We start from the raw sequence: 17796 nt of genomic DNA, 5'->3' as shown, positions 1-17796 counted from the left end.
CAAACTAAAAAAGCCCCCTCAATTGTTCTGAGCAGTCAACATTATACACTGCACAATTCCATGATGATTGCTATCATGAGCAAGCAAGCCTAAAGAAAACCCTGTCTAATTGTTTATTGATTTCAACTGTGTCTATCCCATATGTAGATTTTCACGTTTCAAGGGACCAAGGAAGCCTCAAGAGCAATACTTGCACATTTAACATGTGAGGTTTTTGTCAGATTGTAATGATTTAATTGGTAAACACACATGTGAAAGTGTTAAAAATATGTTAAAAAAACCAAAAAATTTTTCTTGTTCTAGCAGTTGCCATACTGATTAGTGAAAGCGATCCAAAATGACTGTGGTGGTGGTTTATAATAAATGTGTGTGCAATGAGGCTTATAGATCCCTAATTCAGCTAGCAATAGCTAGTTCTCCCTTGCATTGATCAGCAACCGACTGCATGAACTTTCAACCGACAATCTTAAAACAAAAGCAAACACACAATGAACACCATGTCATTAATTTCTGCTTGTATTTTTTAATTACAAAGAGTTAAAGTATAAAACAACACCTGAAAAATATATCTCATTTTAACATATGTACATTTTCATTGTTTTCCAGGCAACGTAAAAAAAAACGTGTCATTAACTATGTGCATAGTTTAGAGCAGGGGCTCACCAACACATGTCCTGGAGTGCGAGAGAATATGCTGGCTGCTGTATTTACTGAAAAATCAGCACTTAATTTAGACCCAAGATACATGACGAGGTGAATTAACTGTAATTAATTGCTTTAATTGATTAGTTAAGTTCTGATTATCAAGAAAAACCAGCACATCCTATAGCTCTCCTGCAGGATCAAGCTTTGGGGCCCCTGGTGTAGGACATCTCTGCATTTTAGTGGCTGGCCTTTAAGTTAGAGGCAGGAAATAAAACCACACAACAATGTTCATTATAGGCTAGTGATCTTTGTTTCTGGTTCTGTCAGGGTCTGCTGGTTTTGTTTTTGACTTAATATCTGCAACCTATTCAGACCAAGGAAACCAGGTGAGGTGAGTTGTGAAATCGACTGTTTTCGATCTGATCAATTAAGTGCTGAGTAACAACAAAAACTAGCAGACCCTGTGGCCCAACAGGACCAGGAAAGAATATCACTGATTCACTGACCACAATTATAAAGCTCCACAGAAGCTTAGGATCCCGTCAGTGGTCTGGCTAATCCTGGTATTCTATCAATTCCAATTTGGAATTAACTTTTCCTGGTCACCCAAGTTGGATTGGCTCAGACTGAGGTGTCGTACATTTTTCACCCAATGCAAAGAGCAAACAGTTCAGAAGATTTGTAAACCAATGTTCTGTTATGTCAACACTGTGCCCGTGAACAGGAGGAGTACAAGCAGAGCAGGATAAAGCTGTCAATGAGCAGGATGCAGTAGAAACATCGCTGTGTGTGCAGACTTTGGGCTTTCTGAAAGCGCGTCAACAGCAAGGCCAGCAGGACGAAGAAGGTGGCGATGTTTAAAATGAGGAACAGCCGTATGTAAGAAGCGGAGCTGGACACGTCATCACTCCCGGCAGTGGCCACCATGTGAACCTCTTTGTATTTCCGACCTTTTACGAAGGCGCCCTTCTTGCCTTTGCGGGGGTCTCCGTAGTCCATAAAGGCTCTGGAGTCCCCGTCCCCTTCCTCTGGATTGTCCTCATATACACGCTTCATGACCCTCTGCCTCTCCTTCTTCTCACTCACCTCAATCTGGGCAAAGATGTCTGGCAGGGTGTCTGAGAATTTGTCAAGCAGTGCTCCTTTCCTGGAGCCCTTGCTTTTTCCCTGCTTCTTGGAGAGGGAGAACATCTTCTCGATAGCGTCCTCTGTCTTCTTTTTGTCCGAGAACTGCAGGAGACGTTCGGCAGTCTTGCGGAAGCGGTCAGTGTTCAGGACCCGTGCCAGAATCTGCCTCTCCAGCTGCTGGAAGATGGGCTTGGCATGCTGGAGGTTGTCCTCCACCAGATTGACATACTCATCCACCTCTTCCAACGGGCTTTCCGTCAGCCCTGCTGACTTCTCGAAGACCACCTTTTTGCGGTTGGCAAGCACCATAGCAAAGATGGGCTTGCTGGTGACTTCCCCGGTGAGCAGATAGACAGTGAAGGTGTGTTCACTAGTGGCCAAGTATATGTCCACTCTCTGGGCATCCCCACGCATGCTGAAGCTCTGCACATCTACCCCTGGGCCAAAAAAGATATACGCCACTCTGGTCATTAAGTGTTTAAGGGGCAAAGTCACATTTACATAGTTTGATCCATTGTAGGGATACCCGCGAGGGTAGCTTCTGTACCCAAGAAGCCCTTTCGCACTGTAACCCGTTTCGTCCATCCAGAACATTTTGTACGAATCGTCCCCATGCCTGACAAATGCGCCATGCACGCCATCTTTCTGGGTTCCCTCGAAAGGTAGGTCGGTGTTGTGGAAGAAGGTGCTCGTGGCCTTCACTGGGCTGTCCTGTTCCAGATGGATCTGGTCCACCAGGACCAACAGCTGAGGATGGAGCAGGATGAGATTCCTCTGGAAGCTCTTTATCTTTAGGTCAGGGCTGTAGGCACCTTTCCCCTCCCCACGAATGAACACCATCCCCTGCCTCTCCATAGCTGCCAGCACGCTGCCCTGGGCATCTGCGGCCTGACCGTGCTTGTACTTCAGCCACTTGGAGTTGCAGGCCTCAGTCACCTGACCCTCCCATGGTGCGAAGCAGCTGTCTGAGACAGCCGGAGCAAACATGACCACGTTGTTAAGGAAGGTATACTTTGGTCCGTACAGCGCTTCCGTGATGAAAGGCACTCCGTTAGGCACAAAGGTGAAAGAGTTTTGATCAGGGTGCTCATGTCCAGCATTGAAATTACGCCACCCTTTAATCCAGTCTTTGTACTTGTTTCTGTGTGCAATGTCATATATTGCACGTCCTCCTAGTTTTCCTGACTTGAAGGACAGAAATGTCTGATTGACATCCGCTGGTAAGGCACTTCCATAAGTGACCACTCCCCAGTCCTCAAAATAATGTAGTCGGGATGTACCAAAATCTGGTGGAGGGGTTGAGGTCAGGTTTGGATTATACCTGCATGATGCACATAAACAAACAATATTACATCAGAGATGAGTTCCATTGCTCACAGACAAGTACTATGTTTAATTAATTTCACAGTAAAGATAAATGCATTTGAAAGTGTCGCCAATTTAGGCAATAGGAGCCTGCTAATGATGTAATATGATATACTATGGTATTAAGTAAACACAATGGCTAATTCAGGATAGGGCAATGCATTCTTAAAATATCTGAAATAGCATTAAAGTTCATTTAAGTATGATGTATCTTTCTTTGGGCACTAAAAGAAGCTCTGGACGGGATGCTTACCAGAGGAACTCTGTGTGCAGGGTGCACCACCTCTGACCCTTCCCAGACTGGCCGGGTCCCTCCACCACCCGGTTCTGTCGGATCAGGTCTGCCAGCCAGTTTCCGCTGCCATTGCGCATGACGTAGCGGTCCAGGAACACCAGCTGGCTCTCTGGGCCGTAGAACCAGTTATAGTTGGAGTCTGCTATAGCCACACTTCTCTGGAACCCTGGCGGAGGACAGCAGTAGGTATCATACAAGAGATCATCTCTGAGTGTATTAAAAGCTGATTTTCTTGTGTACCACCAAGAGAGGCAGTATTTGACATTTTATTTTGTAACAGAAACATAAGACACAGAAGGAAAACTGTAACGGTCACTTAAATAGACAGTCTAAACACTCTCTCTTACCTAAAATGGTTAAAAAAAATTATCTAACTTTAAATAAGAGAAACCAGTACAGAATATTTTTGCAACATTCTAATTGTATTCTAAAAAGTACTTTACAAAAGAGGAGACTGTGTGGTGTAGTCAGCAGGGTCAACAACACTACACATAATGCAAATCCCCCCATTAACCGTCCCTGAATACGATGGAAAAATAGGTTAGGTCCCAGCTGGGTCCTTTTTGTGTGGAGTTTGCATCTTCTTCCCCTGTCTGTGTGGGTTTCCTCTGGGTACTCTGGTTTCCTCCCACAGTCCAAAGGCATGCGGGTTAGGCTAACTGGAGAGTCTGAATTGAGTGTGTGAATGAATAGTGTGTGCGCCCTGCAAGGGCTTGGCAACCTGTCCAGGCTGTATTCCTGCCTCTTGCCCAATGCATGTTGGGATTGGCTCTAGTCCCCCTGCGACCCTGACCAGGAATAAGTGGATTAGATAATGGGTTGAACATACATAAGGTACATAAGGAACATAAGGAACAAACACTGCACTAAGATGTCCCTTCTCTTTTTAAAAAGAAAAACACCACTTCACCAACAGCCAGGAAATTCCTTCTCCTTTATTCACTTACGATCAGCTCTTTCCACTTTATTCACTATTCCTATAAATGATGTGATCACTCTTACACCCATCCTTTCAAGTGAAAAGCCACACAAAAGAGACCCACAGTTTGTATTACAGTCTTCATTTCTCAAGGATAGGTGTAGCAAATGGTCATTCATTTTACTGACAATGGGAATCTGAGGAAAAGAACAGCAGTTTGGCGTGAACTGGATCTTAAAGTCTAGCAACCGGTAGTAAATATTTCACCACAATAAATCACTCGTGAGCCAAGAACAACAATGGCAATAACCAAAATCAGACAGCCCAGGCGTACTTTGACCTTACATGTGCCTTTAGTCCTTAAGGACATGGCATCGAACACAGACCTTTTGCACTCCTGGCATCTTGTGAAGCTGGATCAGTCTTTAGAAAACAACTGCCCTGTGTTAAATATAGGTGGGCAAGTGTGAGAACATAGGCAATATTTTTTTTAGTCAGTCTGACACAGAATATCTAAGAAGGGGGCTAGTGCCGGGACTAACTCCTCCCACACACATTCTCACACATACTTACGCCCCACACAGATACAGACAGAGACACACAGACTGTGATCCCATGCAGCTGGTCTACTGCAGAGGCCTTTTCAGGATAATGTGGCCCACACGACGGAGAGAGGAAGAGAAAGCTAGCATTGTGGCAGCAGGACCACTACTTTTTCCTGCCGAGGTAACTGGACCCAACGGGCACCCTCTCTCCCGCTTGGTCACAATATAGCAACTGTTGGCAAGAGGCTGCGAAATTTACGCGCTTGAAATGTCAGCCTCCCTGTCACTACCCTCTGCCTGACCTTCAGAGAATAGTCTGAGGGGAGGCAAGAGGTGAGTCACCCCACCAGCTTTGAAAGAGTTCCAGCAAAGTAATGGCTGCATACATGCGACGAAGAGTAGTCACTTCCATCCATGGGAGTTATGAAAGCTTGTTCATGCCTATTCTACACATGTACAGTGCAACAAGAGCAAGTGTGAGGGAATCTGGTGCATAACAGGTGGTTCAGCACTTATACTATATGTAGCCTACTCTATAAATAGCTGTTATGCACACTCATCTACAATATTTGGAGCTGTAGACATCCGTTGTTTCAGTAGATAAAATTAAACTGTGCTACTTTCACATAAAACACAAAATGATTAGATAGACATTGTATCTAGATATGCAAGTCTGTAACTTTAAATCTTACTTATTCATACTTAGAGATTGTGACCCACCTAGAAATGGGATCTGCTGGTGAAATGCACACAGAAAATGGGTCCAAGACAAATCACATGAATGATTTTAAATATGATAGTGAAACTGAAGGCAGTAAATCCACACTTCCTCTAAATGTAGCACAGATGATCAACAGACAAGAACATCTTATGCTGGTCTATACATGTTCGTACATGCAAATCAACAGCTGTCTTAGTCATTCAGACAATGACAACTGCTTGAGAACTTCTAAGGTCTTTTTCAATACTCGGCTACGGTCCAGGACAAAGTTCTGATCTTCTCTGAGCATGTACAGACTTTTATCTGCCCAAGCTACGTCAATCACATGTATGATTTACCACGAGGCAATTCTGGCATGAAAATGAATGCGTAATTACGGCTAGAATAGTGCAGTGTTTCTAATGTAGCTTCAGGGAGCAGTACTTTCAGGGAAAAACTTACCTGGCAGGATTGTCCTGTATAAGAAGGCAAAGTGCTTCAAGAGCCAGGGGTGATCAAAGTGTCCAATTGCGAAGTGGCGCTGGACCAGGAACATGTATTGGAAGAGGGAACGGGTGGTGTAAGTCCCATAGGCCACACCCTCATACAGTGACCCGTCTGTCACATCCTGTAGAAGAACCAGGGACTTCTCCATGATGGCCAGGACCTGCTTGGTCCATAGGTAGGCTTCCTGCAGGTAACCTTCAGTACAGGAGAAACCACCATTTTATATTTCATACAGGGTAAGGACTTATGAAGACCACAATAAAATCTTAAGTTTTTTTTTGAGAATACTTGTCCTCAATAATAGTCATTTACAAGCATTTATTTTTTACATAATATACAGTAACTAATGTAATCCCGTTGCTGTATGTATGTAAACAGTAAAATCGAACTAATTTAAATTCCAAGCACCTGCCAGTAACTCTGCTCTTTCATAACTGTGCTCTTTTATAGAGATAAGTGTTCTTACATATATGAATGTAGCAGTATGGCTCAAAAAACCCAGACCTTTTTTGTTTCTTTCATAAATACATTTCTATCCATTATCACACGTTATTACAGCATACTCATCCATTTAAGTTTCAACAGAATCAGTATTTTAGATATATTATCCACTCTCACAAGCAAACATTTTATTTGAAACAGTTGTGCCCCAACTAGAATCTGCAACTGCCACGTATTCCCTCTACGACAAAAGCTGGCTCTCCTGAAGTCTAACTACTTTAATTGAAGTCAGATTCTACAAAATTGAGCCATCACACATGCTCATGATTTGAATAGGACTCAGCAGGATTCTAACTGGATGGTTTTAATATATCCCTTAAAGTTACAGCAGGTAGCCGGTAGGTAATAATTGTGATTTATATTTTATTTGCAGAGCTAGGTTATTTGAATACCTTCACATGTATATTGTTGTTGTGAGTTGAATGAATGTACAACTGCCCATAGATCATATTAGCCAATCAAATCTCTGACCAGTTAAAAGATGCCCACATTCATACGTGATTCGTTGGCGCCCTCCCAGGACAGACCTCCCACCCCACCAACCCACTTCCCTCCACATCCCGCACAGGCACACATGGTGTTATGTTTAACATTAAGCAAAAAGGACTGTGTGTACGTAAACATCTTATTGCCATAGTCAGATCCCACACTTGAAGTCCATACAAGGTCTTGGCTCTTCAGGTAGAAAATGCTTCTCTGTTAAACCACCAAGAAATATGCAAATGCATACATACATAAAGATTCTATATATGATTCAAAGATGTTACACTGAGATTTCATTTGACTTTTACAGATGGGAGGCTTTTTGACAAAACAAATCTGCTTTTAGATTTTTTCATGAAGATGTATCCTTAGCTGGATGGTTAATCACCTATTGTTCTCTATCGGTGTTTTGATATCTGTCCATCCAGGCTGCCTCACACTTTTATACAATCTGTTCCTCCTGTTGCCTGATTCTGAACATCAGGTTGTTTCGATGTTTTCCATGGACCAGACGGTGTTTCCTAATCCTCTAATATGAGCATGCAGTTTGCCATACTTACTATATTTGAGCTCTATTTCTGATGCCCACTTGTTTACAGTAATACCACAGTTACCACAGTTAAGATTGAGGTAAGGTGAAAGTGGAGACACTGGGTTAATATCTCAGTGTGATAGCCTACAATGAAATGTATCTAAATTATTGTGACCTATCTTTCTCATCCTGTATTTCATCTGCAACTGCAAGTACCAAAATATCTTGGCAAATATCTATAATTTACTGGGACAGTTGTCTCAGTACACTTAGTTTTACTTAGTTATATTATTAGTTGTGCTTTTGTAGCGTACGGTCTGCAGTTGAATACAGTAGGCTTGAATTTTCTGGTCAGTTGAACTTATACATTCTTTTTTCCTAATAGCAATGAAAGTCCCAAAATTAAAGGAGTATATATTTATGAAAGAAAGCAAGTGTACTTGGGTGGTCACCCGCACAAATGGGAAGTTGATTGCTGAAAGCCCAGTTTAACGAGCGACCAGCCCTATCCTTAACTACACTGATGGTCGGATAATCAGGATCTTTCATGCACCAACATGCAGACACCTATAGTGGGAATGCATTCATCCCCTGAGCTTGTGAGGCCCACGACCGAGTCTTCTGATCCAGGCACTGCTGCCTTTGTCTCTGGACAGCCGTTCTCACATAGCAGCGTGGGTAAGATGTACAAGCACTGGCTCAGACAGCACTAAAACCTTTGACTTAACTTATTAAATGAGGGCTTTTGAGGGACTTTGGTTCAATTACTTATCTTCTATTTCAAAATGAAATTTATTGCACTTTGAAAGACACCCCATATGCACTCATAATATGGCCATAATATAGGCCAACAAGTTTATATTATATCATCGTTTTGACACCAGCCCTTGGATTACCAGAATAAATGTTTGAGAATGCGCTGAGGCATAAATATAGAGTGATCATGTACGGAAAGCACCATCCCTTACTGTATCTCTTAGACATTGCAATGTTTTGTTCTTCGTAAAAAACCTACAAAAGCCAAGATGCTTACACACAAATGATCTTAGCAACACACATGATAGTCTAACATTTTGAATAAATAAATATGAAATGGTCATACAGTTTACTCCTTAAAATAAAACAGATTCTGGCTACTTGATCCACTGTTATGAGTCTCAACAACAGCAAACATTGCTAATTCTGTCAGCATATTGAGCATGCAATGAAAGACAGGGTGCTAACATGTGCACTTCATTACCAGCAGGTATACTCTGGAAAAGCTCCACTTATTCATTGAGCTTTCTAAAAATAGCACTTGTGTTTAAAGTAACAGTAGGTACATTTGGATGATGAAATATTTTTCCAAATGCACATACAGCAGTATATGTAAATACATAAACATACATCTAGTAAAATGCATTACGTATATATTTGCAGCTGGTAAAATGTTTGTGCACATTGATGCTATCATACTATTGTGCACATTGAAGGCAGTTTAGTGTTTTTTTGTTGTTGCCCAAGACATGTCTCCATAGACTTCCTAATTACACCAGCACTTTCTAAATTAAGCTAAACAGGAACGCATGCTTTTACATCAGTTTTTTCAACATGTCTTTTTTATATACTGTATATATATTACTCTTCAGCAGTACGTTCAGCTCAATACATAAGCTCAGTAAAGTGTAGAAAATTATTTGAATCCAAAGCAAGTACGTATTTCACCTAGGTCTTATTCATAGGCAGTTTTGTGAACAGCTCTTATACTGTATTATTGGTCATTTACACAGGCCAACTAGTTAACTTAAACTGAATTTAAGGTAAATATTTATTTGCAATGCCTGTTTGCGCACTGGACTGAATCTACCAACCGAATCCAATTACACTGTCAGCTTTGGCAAATACAAAAAAAAAAAGATTCAAACCTTTGTACAAAAGTTGACTGTTGAACTTTTAAGGGAGAATTTTTCAGCTATAAAGTACACTTGGCGGTTCCATGGCTCTAAGACAACTTGGGCGAAACAATAGAGTAAAGCTGCATTTCTCCTGAGTCAGCACATCATTTGCTCGTAACAGTCTTCCACACACTTATAAAAAGCCGCAGTAACCAAGGCGATCTCCATGAGCCTGTCACAATTTATTTTACACTGACCATTTTGCTTTGTGTTAGAAATGTGTGCCAGTAAATAAGCATTCACTGCTTCTCAGCAAGCAACACATTTCAGAGAAGTTCAACGGACATTCATCTCTCTACCGGCAACATATTACCCGCCATTTCCAAAAACATATATATAAGCTAATTACATTATTTTTTGTTTTTTTGCTGACCTTATTGTTCTATCTAACAACCACAGAATCAAAGTTTTAAAGTCAAAGAACTAAGACCTTAAACCATGGCCAACAGCTTGCACTCAGAAAGTTGGATAAAAGTAATTGACACGATCTGATCCTCAATGACTGAACACAGGACAGTAGAAAACAAAATGTAAATAAAAGCGAACATACAGTAACCCGCAATAATAGTACAATAAGCATGCCAGATTTATCGAAATATGTCTAAGCCTGTCAAAACACACTCTTGAAATAATGACGGAAAGAAAAGAAGAAAAAGATCCAGTACCAAATCATAACAGGCCAGATGTGACACAGCTTATCTGGCAGGGTCAAAATAAGCAATAGCATAAAGGAAATTATTATTATTATTTAATTTTTTTGCCAATGCTATAATATATACCTAGGGTAAACAAGAGCAGGAGCATATTATTGTATAGGCCAGGCGGAAGTCTATGAGGAATGCTCTGGGATCAGCTGAAGGTTTACTGCACTGGAGAAACCATTAGGTGGGATTATGTGCAGCAATGCAGAATGGCTTCGGGCCGACTGAACTGAAATTCCAGTCAGGAATGTTTCATTCCTCAAGGGCAGGCTCTGGCCAAGCCTCTACCCAGGAACACATTTTCTGTTGACCTTTTTAAAAATTATTCTTATAAAATGTATGTATTTTTTCTGTATTTTCGAATCTATTTTGACCAGGCTTGGCATTCTATAGTCTAAATCTCCTCAGCAGTCCTCATTTACCAAACATGATTGATCACAAATCAATAACTAATAAAACTGTTTGAAAAGCATGAAATCATAGTACAGTACAGTATAGTATGTACAGGTATACCAAAATCATCTTAAGACACAGCTATTAATTTCTATCCCCTGTATGAGTGTCTGGTTATACAAGAACAATATATTCTACTACGTGGAAACCGGTTGTTCTGTGAAGCGTACATAAAAATAAAATACATTCACTTCAACAATGATTTAGTCCAAGGCACTTGTATAATGTAAAAAAAAAAGAAAAACATTATTTCTCATTTTACATGTAAAATGCTTGGTTGCACAGGGCAGACTCTGACACTCACCCTGGTTCATGAGGATAAGGCTGCCAGTGAGCAGGGCCACGCAGTTGGTGGGCTGGTGGTTGTGCAGGTACTGGAAGCCCCAGCCGCGGCTGTAGGACTTCTCGTACATGTAGCGGGTGGCGTTGCCGATCACCTGCAGGAAGCGCTCCTGCTGGGACTTGCTCAGGTACTCGTACAGGAAGTCGTAAGCCGTGGCGAAGCCCACCAGAGAGTGCGCCAGGGGAACCTCGTCCCAGGGAGCGTCTTTTACCAGCCTGCCGCACAAAACCAGAGCACAACTCAACATTCTGCAGCACCGCAAGGGAGTAAAAATACAAACTGCAAAGAATATATTATTATATTATATTAATTCAGGGACAGCCTGTAGTCTAAGGTACATGACTAGGACCCAGTACTAGAACGTTGCTGGTTCAAGCCCTGGCGTAGCCATGATAATGAGGATTTCATGTTTCCCGAAACTACATCAATGCTTAATATTCTAGAAGACCTATACAGGAGCAGGTTTAATTTTTACTTATATCATCCAAATTGTGAATTTGTAATCAGAGCGTAAAGGCTACCCAAAATAACATATACTACTGTCTTTACAAACAAAATCAAATTATTCCTGTTTGTAAAATGCCTCATGGAGCAAAATGTAGTCTATCCTGAAACATTTCACCAAGAATCCCAGAGAATTTGGTGCTTCCGTTTGGGACTTAAATTCCTTTGGGATCTGAACAAAACACCTCAAATCAGTTAATTATCGAAAATACCAGCGCACAATGCTTATTAAAATCCATGGAATGCTACGCTTGTTAAGTAGGTCAGAATTTTGAAGAAATAACTAATGCTATCAAGTGGGAGACAGCAGCTGGGGAAGTATGCACCCACTCTGATTGTTATCCATAACATTTTGTACAGCAACTGCAGTTTCTATATCTGAAAGCAGACCAGCTGCAGTTTCTGTATCTGAGAGCAGGCCAGCTGCAGTTTCTATATCTGAGAGCAGGCCTGCTGCATTTTCTATATCGGAGAGGAGACCAACAGCATTTTCTATATCTGAGAGGAGACCAACAGCATTTTCTATATCTGAGAGGAGATCATTTCTGGAAGCATCCCCCTCCCTCACCCAAACATGACTTCCTGGCCTCAAGGCCATCACATGCTCCTACATGCTCTCACAAACTGGACACATTGCCCGCTTTCACAGCTGCAGCCTTTCATTTGCTTCTACATATTTAATTTAATAGAGAATCATATACTGCAATATATCTTTTGTATCCAAAATGCAAGATAAATAACATCCATCATAATATATGGCATACATGAATTAGAACATGAACTCTCGCACTTTAATTTGTTTTTGTTTTAATACACAAACTCCATCTGAAATTCCATCCATCCATTAGTTACTAATACCATATGGAATTAGTACATTAGTGTAAACAAATATATTTATAAAGTACATAATTGTATAATTAATATTTTTATCCATGAACCAAGCTGTGCTGTTCTTAACAGGTTAACTAAATACAATAGTTACAGTATTGTAGTGTTGTTTTATATTGTTTTTATGAAGGATAATTTAAAACTTAGGCTGAATGTATTCGCTAAAGTTTCATTTAAAAGCAGGTTGCTCATAGAAACAAGCTTGCCTTTCAAGCAGAATTAGATGTTTTCTAAGATTAGGTGCTGAGGGATATCAGAGAGTTTATGCAAGGGACTATAGGGAAACTATAGTTTAGCGCAAGGGCCGGAAAAATAAACAAACAGAAAGAGGGGGGAAAAAGCAATGTAATGTTACTGCTTATTTTTGTTCTGTTATTCCAAAGAATACAAAAGCCACTTATTTCAGCTTGTTCATGGACAAGAGCTTGTAAATGAACAGGGGGGCCCTGTCAGCCACAAGCCCGTACCACACAGTGGGAACATGGTTCTACTCCGCAAGTTGGCGGGTACATAATTGAAGGTCATGGATATCACAGCTGACTGACTTTTGGAGCCACTCACAAGGTTCACTTGGAGATCCTGAAACCATAATAAGTGTTGGTGAGCTGAGTGCTCACATTGTGTGTTGTTAAAATGTGAAAATGTAGGGGCTGGTGGCAACTAATTATTCAACAGTGGCACATAAAATGTCATGGGGCAATTGCCGCAGGTTAGTTTTGTTTATTCAACGATGCAAATGTTTTTCTTCTATTAACTGCCGATGAAACTGATTTATAATAAGAATGTAAAACTAGCACATGCAATGTGAAAAGGGGAAGCTAACACAGTTGAAAGCAGAAGTAAAACCTTTTCAGGCGAGACTTGGCCGTAAAAGGTAAAAACCTCACTCCAGATGTCGAGAATCCGTATTTAATTTGAATTTGTAGGCGTATGGTTAAAGGCAAATTCTCATTCTCCTGCAGTCAGACACAACAAACCCAAATTAGTGAACAGGTAACAGACAAATACTTATTTAGCTGGGATTGGCTGAGCTATGAATAAAAGTGCTTGAGAATCCAATGGCTAATCACTCGCATGGCAACCCACGCTAATATACAGAACTATCCAGACTATTCAATATATGGTATATAGAAAGCCACATAAGTATGACTGAGTACCAAACCTATATATGTGTCTTATGTACTATATTATCTTTTTTGGAAAAATGAATAGAGTGTAGGGAAGATATCTTTTTTAGGCCTTGCTGGGGCCTTTATCCATAGCAACAATGATACACAGATATAATTTTTTTAAAGATCTAGTCATTTACAGAAAGCTCTTGCTCAGGAATACATTTTAAAAATCAGCAATCCATTCAGGAAGTGAAGCTAAGATCGGCTAATTGCAAATTCATTAAGGATTACTCTGTATTGCTAATGCATCTGAAGCTGACACCTTCATCATCAACACTGTGGGCTTCTGCTGTTCTTCAGCCCTGCAGACCCCATAGGCATTATAAGGATGTCCCTTGGCTACCGCTGTCAGTGCTACTGCCCACTAATCACTTCAGAATTAATGGAGCCGAGTGAGTTAGAGGCTAGACTGGGGAGGGTCAGCAGACCAAGGTGAAATACTGGCAACTTAATTCATGGTATTTTGTTGGGCACAGTAGTAAAACCCATTTAAAACTCTTACCAAGAGACTACTGAGATGAGATATTCTGTCTGTTTTTCTATCACACTGTTCTAGGACATTCAGTCCATATCTGAACTTTTCATTTCCTTTGAACAGTGGCATGTTCAGGAGTGAATTCAAACAGCTGCTAGACACATTTCTTGGACGGCCCACAATGCTACTCATCCAGTGCTCACCGCCACAAAATGTGAATAAACTCAGCAGGGGAGGGACTCACAGAGCAATGGAAATACAGGGCGGTCAAGACACTTTAAAGGATTAGTGAATAACTCTATGGTGATAATTATATGGCGATACAACTATTAGTGAAAAACTCTATGGTGGTACAACTATTAGTGAACAATTCTATGCTGATACAACTATTGTATGATACAACTTTGACCATTTTCAGACAAACACCAAAGAGCTAAACCCCCATTCAAACAACAATTTTGTCATAATGAAATAAACACAAAATCTGGAGTTGATGACTAAGAAAAAGTATTAATCTAATAAAACATCAGACTGTTCTCTGCAATAAAGACTTGCTGAAAAAAATTCAGAGCAAAGATGGCACATCCATTTTACATCAAGCAATAGAAATGAGAAAAAATAAATTATTGGAAATAATTTTGATTTAATTCTGTGTTTTGTAATAACAGTGCGCTCTGTTACAACACAGAAGAATCGAATTAGTGCCGAACAAGGATACCGAAAACACGGAAATAGCAACCGATCGTGTGAAAAAAATAGAGGAACAAAGACAAGAAAATATACCAACTAGGCTGAGCTGCCATTCTCTCCATGTAGTCTCGGGCCATGTCCAGGGCCCCGGCCCTGTGGGGGTAGAGCAGGCAGAATATGGACAGGGCTCCCAGGTTGTTTCCGTACACCTCGTTCCAGCGGGCGCTGAACTCGGCCGGGCTCCATGGCGGGAGGTAGTCGTCGGGCTGCGCTAGCATGGCCTCGCCCGCCTCGCGGATGCGGCTCGCCAACACGCTGCGGCTGCCCGCAGCCGACCTCTGCAGCTCCTCCTCCTCGGCCCTGCCGAAGTACAGCATGGGGTGCCCGTCGTAGTTCCCCCCCAGGAACGCGATGCCGCCGCTGGGGTCCACCTCCCCCGGGGCCGGGGTGGCCAGAGCCGCCAGGGGCCACAGCAGGCTTATGAAGAACACCGTGGGGGCCCCGCGGGTGTGGGTCGTCATCCTGGCATCAGAGGCGGCAGCGCGGCATTTTCCGGGTTTCTGGACTGAGCTGGAAAGCGGGGGGAAAGGGAACGGGGGGGAGAAGGGAAGTCAGCCATGTTTTTTTTTTTTTCTCGTTCATACAAAGGCTATGCATGCCTGAAATAATTGGATTCAGCTGTATTCTTGATCATTTCGGCTGCCCGTAATGTTCCCAGCGGTTGTAAAACTTGAAAAGAAAAAGAGCTGTAGAGTTGCTGTACAATCAGAGGGCACCAAAAGGGAAAGCCTGGTGACTGTATTCACCAGGTCTGACCACAAAATGGGGAACCCACTATAGTACCAAAGAGGAAATGTCCCATTTGTCCCAATGTACCAGTTTTTTTTAAATATGAAATTGTGCATAAAACATGTTACAGTTTTCCTTATTGCTATTGCAGCTCCATGTTTCATTAAACGGAAGCCAGCCTTGACTGAAACTGCCCCCTAACCATCCCCCATCCCTTCATCAGTAATGTCTCTGGGGAATCTGCCCAAACCAACTGCCCCTACACAGCCAAGGGAGTTCCCTTCACTTGCATAACCAAGGTTGAAATTGGGAGTGTTCGCCTTGTGTTGTAAAAGGCATTTGGAGGTTCATGGGGTGATGGTTCTATGTAACTAATGGCAAGGTATTTCAGCCTCTTCTCTCCATACAGTCTGCAGCCTTTCAAGGTCCACTGCACTCCTCGCTGGTCTTTTTCTCAATGGGAAACCATTTGTTAATTGTGAAATTTAAAAAAAGAAATATTTTATTGAAATATAAGATCAGTCCTTTCAAGTAACTTATTCCCAGCAATGAAAATTGCAGAAAAATTAATTTTGACTGGAGTGTAACGGCTCTTTAGTAGATTCCGTCTCTCGGTGGAGTTACTTCATTGCTGTCTGGACACAGATAGGGATCTGACACCTAACCTCTTGAACTGTCGCATTCCTGCTAACGGGGGTCACATAATCAAATATCTCTGCCTCAGGAAATGTAAGCCTGTGCAGGCCCTAAAATGTGAAACCTGAGAGTTGGTGTGTTTTTTTAAGACATGAAATACAGATTAATTTAAAATTTAAAAGGAAACAGATGAGTGCTGAAGCCTTTTTTCCACTCAGTTTGACCTCTATTTATGAAATGATGAGGCTTGCACATGGATAAGATTAACATGGAGGAAATACTTTTTTGTAGGATTTTTACACTTAAAGCAACAGTGCGATACTATTTTTTATTTGTTATAAACACTTTTTAATAGTGGGCAAGTAATAATATTAATAGGCCTAATTTGCCTTTTCAAGAACACTATATCTGCACATATTGGTTAATGACACTTTTGTTTCCATTGAAAACGCCTTTGTATTTCAAAGGCATGTATCCACTTGAAAGCAGGATATATAAAACAAACCTCAATTTACTTGTTTTCAGATTTACACAGTGACAACCAACAAAACACACGGCAGCTTCTTTAAAAATAGGAGGTAGCTACTCCTATTTTGATCACCTCATAGGCCTACACAAACTGTATTTACTCCAGTAATACTGTTTAAGGCAAACGTTTAACAGATCTCATCCTCTAATCCCATGTCAATCTCCACGCTGCCGATGCGGACGACATCCTAATCAATCAAAAGCAGTCAAACACGCCGACCAAATTGTCGGGTGGTTGCACCCAACACCCACCTATTAACTCTTACCAGTGTAAGTCATGGGGAAGCCTTAATAACACATATCCACATAGCTAAACATTTACAACAGATAAGAATAAAAGGGGAAGATTGGTACACTTGTGGTAGGCTATTATTATTTTGGATTTAAATTAGTCAGTTTTCTTTACCCGCTAAAGTTAGTGCTTCATGTCTAAAAGAATGCTCCCTCGTTCCAAAAAAAGAGAGAAAATAGCGGGGCAACAAGCTCTCTAAAAATATCCACACATACCCTTAATTGAGATGCGATTTCATTTCTACAGGTATCCACCCATTAAATTTAGAAAAAAGTAACGTTGCCACGACGTTACACGAAAAAAGTAACGTTGCGCACATTTAACGACCCTTCCGAAGCGAATAGACTGAGCTTATATGGCTAGCTTTAATTCCAGGTGTCTTCAGAAGCTTCAGATGAAAGTTTTGATAAGTGTGCTGGTTAGCTAAAGGCGTAAAACTCGTTATATTACCGTTTCTAATGTTGCAATCCAGGTCTGTGTCCAAACGTCATTCCTTGTACGCGCGATCTGTCCTTCCCTTTGCCATTACCGTTCTGTAGTTCGATACATGGTAACTTTCGAACAAGGGGCACACCACTAGCTGTGCTTGGAGAGCAGGCAGTCTGCGGTCTGAAGGCAACGTCATCAGGTCCTACGTTTTAAGGAGGAGCAGTTACTCTGAGCGAAGAAGTCTGGAAGAACCCCCTTTCCCCCTTGAATGATGCATTTAAAAAATATGACCCTTTCTGCTGCGGGTCGTTTGTCCATAGCGTTTCTAGCCTGAAAACGACG

The 17796-nt window shown here is 41.4% G+C and overlaps 1 protein-coding gene across 1 annotated transcript; it reads right to left on the bottom strand.

Annotated features, from left to right (window-relative positions):
- Positions 1–503: 503 nt before the first annotated feature.
- dse (dermatan sulfate epimerase) lies at positions 504–17621 on the bottom strand. The gene is made up of 6 exons (XM_061243450.1): positions 17476–17621; positions 14874–15350; positions 11013–11266; positions 6060–6299; positions 3392–3599; positions 504–3094 (listed from the first exon to the last, which is right to left on the bottom strand). The coding sequence occupies exons 2-6, from the start codon at positions 15299–15301 to the stop codon at positions 1348–1350; spliced, it is 2877 nt and encodes a 958-aa protein (XP_061099434.1). The 5' UTR covers positions 15302–15350; positions 17476–17621; the 3' UTR covers positions 504–1347.
- Between the last annotated feature and the right edge of the window lie 175 nt (positions 17622–17796).

The sequence above is a fragment of the Conger conger genome, chromosome 5 (assembly GCF_963514075.1).
Source record: "Conger conger chromosome 5, fConCon1.1, whole genome shotgun sequence".
Taxonomy (NCBI): Eukaryota; Metazoa; Chordata; class Actinopteri; order Anguilliformes; family Congridae; genus Conger; species Conger conger.
The sequence above is the reverse complement of the archived record's forward strand: the minus strand, read 5'-3'. Positions and strand labels throughout refer to the sequence as shown.

What these genes read in the sequence shown, in the direction of transcription:
- dse (XM_061243450.1), bottom strand. Translation starts at nt 15,301, where the DNA reads ATGACGACCCACACCCGCGGGGCCCCCACGGTGTTCTTCATAAGCCTG. An exon ending in ATGGCAGCTCAGCCTAGTTG is followed by an intron (nt 11,267 to 14,873) that starts GTATATTTTCTT and finishes TTTGTGCGGCAG; the next exon opens with GCTGGTAAAAGACGCTCCCT. An exon ending in ATACAGGACAATCCTGCCAG is followed by an intron (nt 3,600 to 6,059) that starts GTAAGTTTTTCC and finishes GTCCTCCGCCAG; the next exon opens with GGTTCCAGAGAAGTGTGGCT.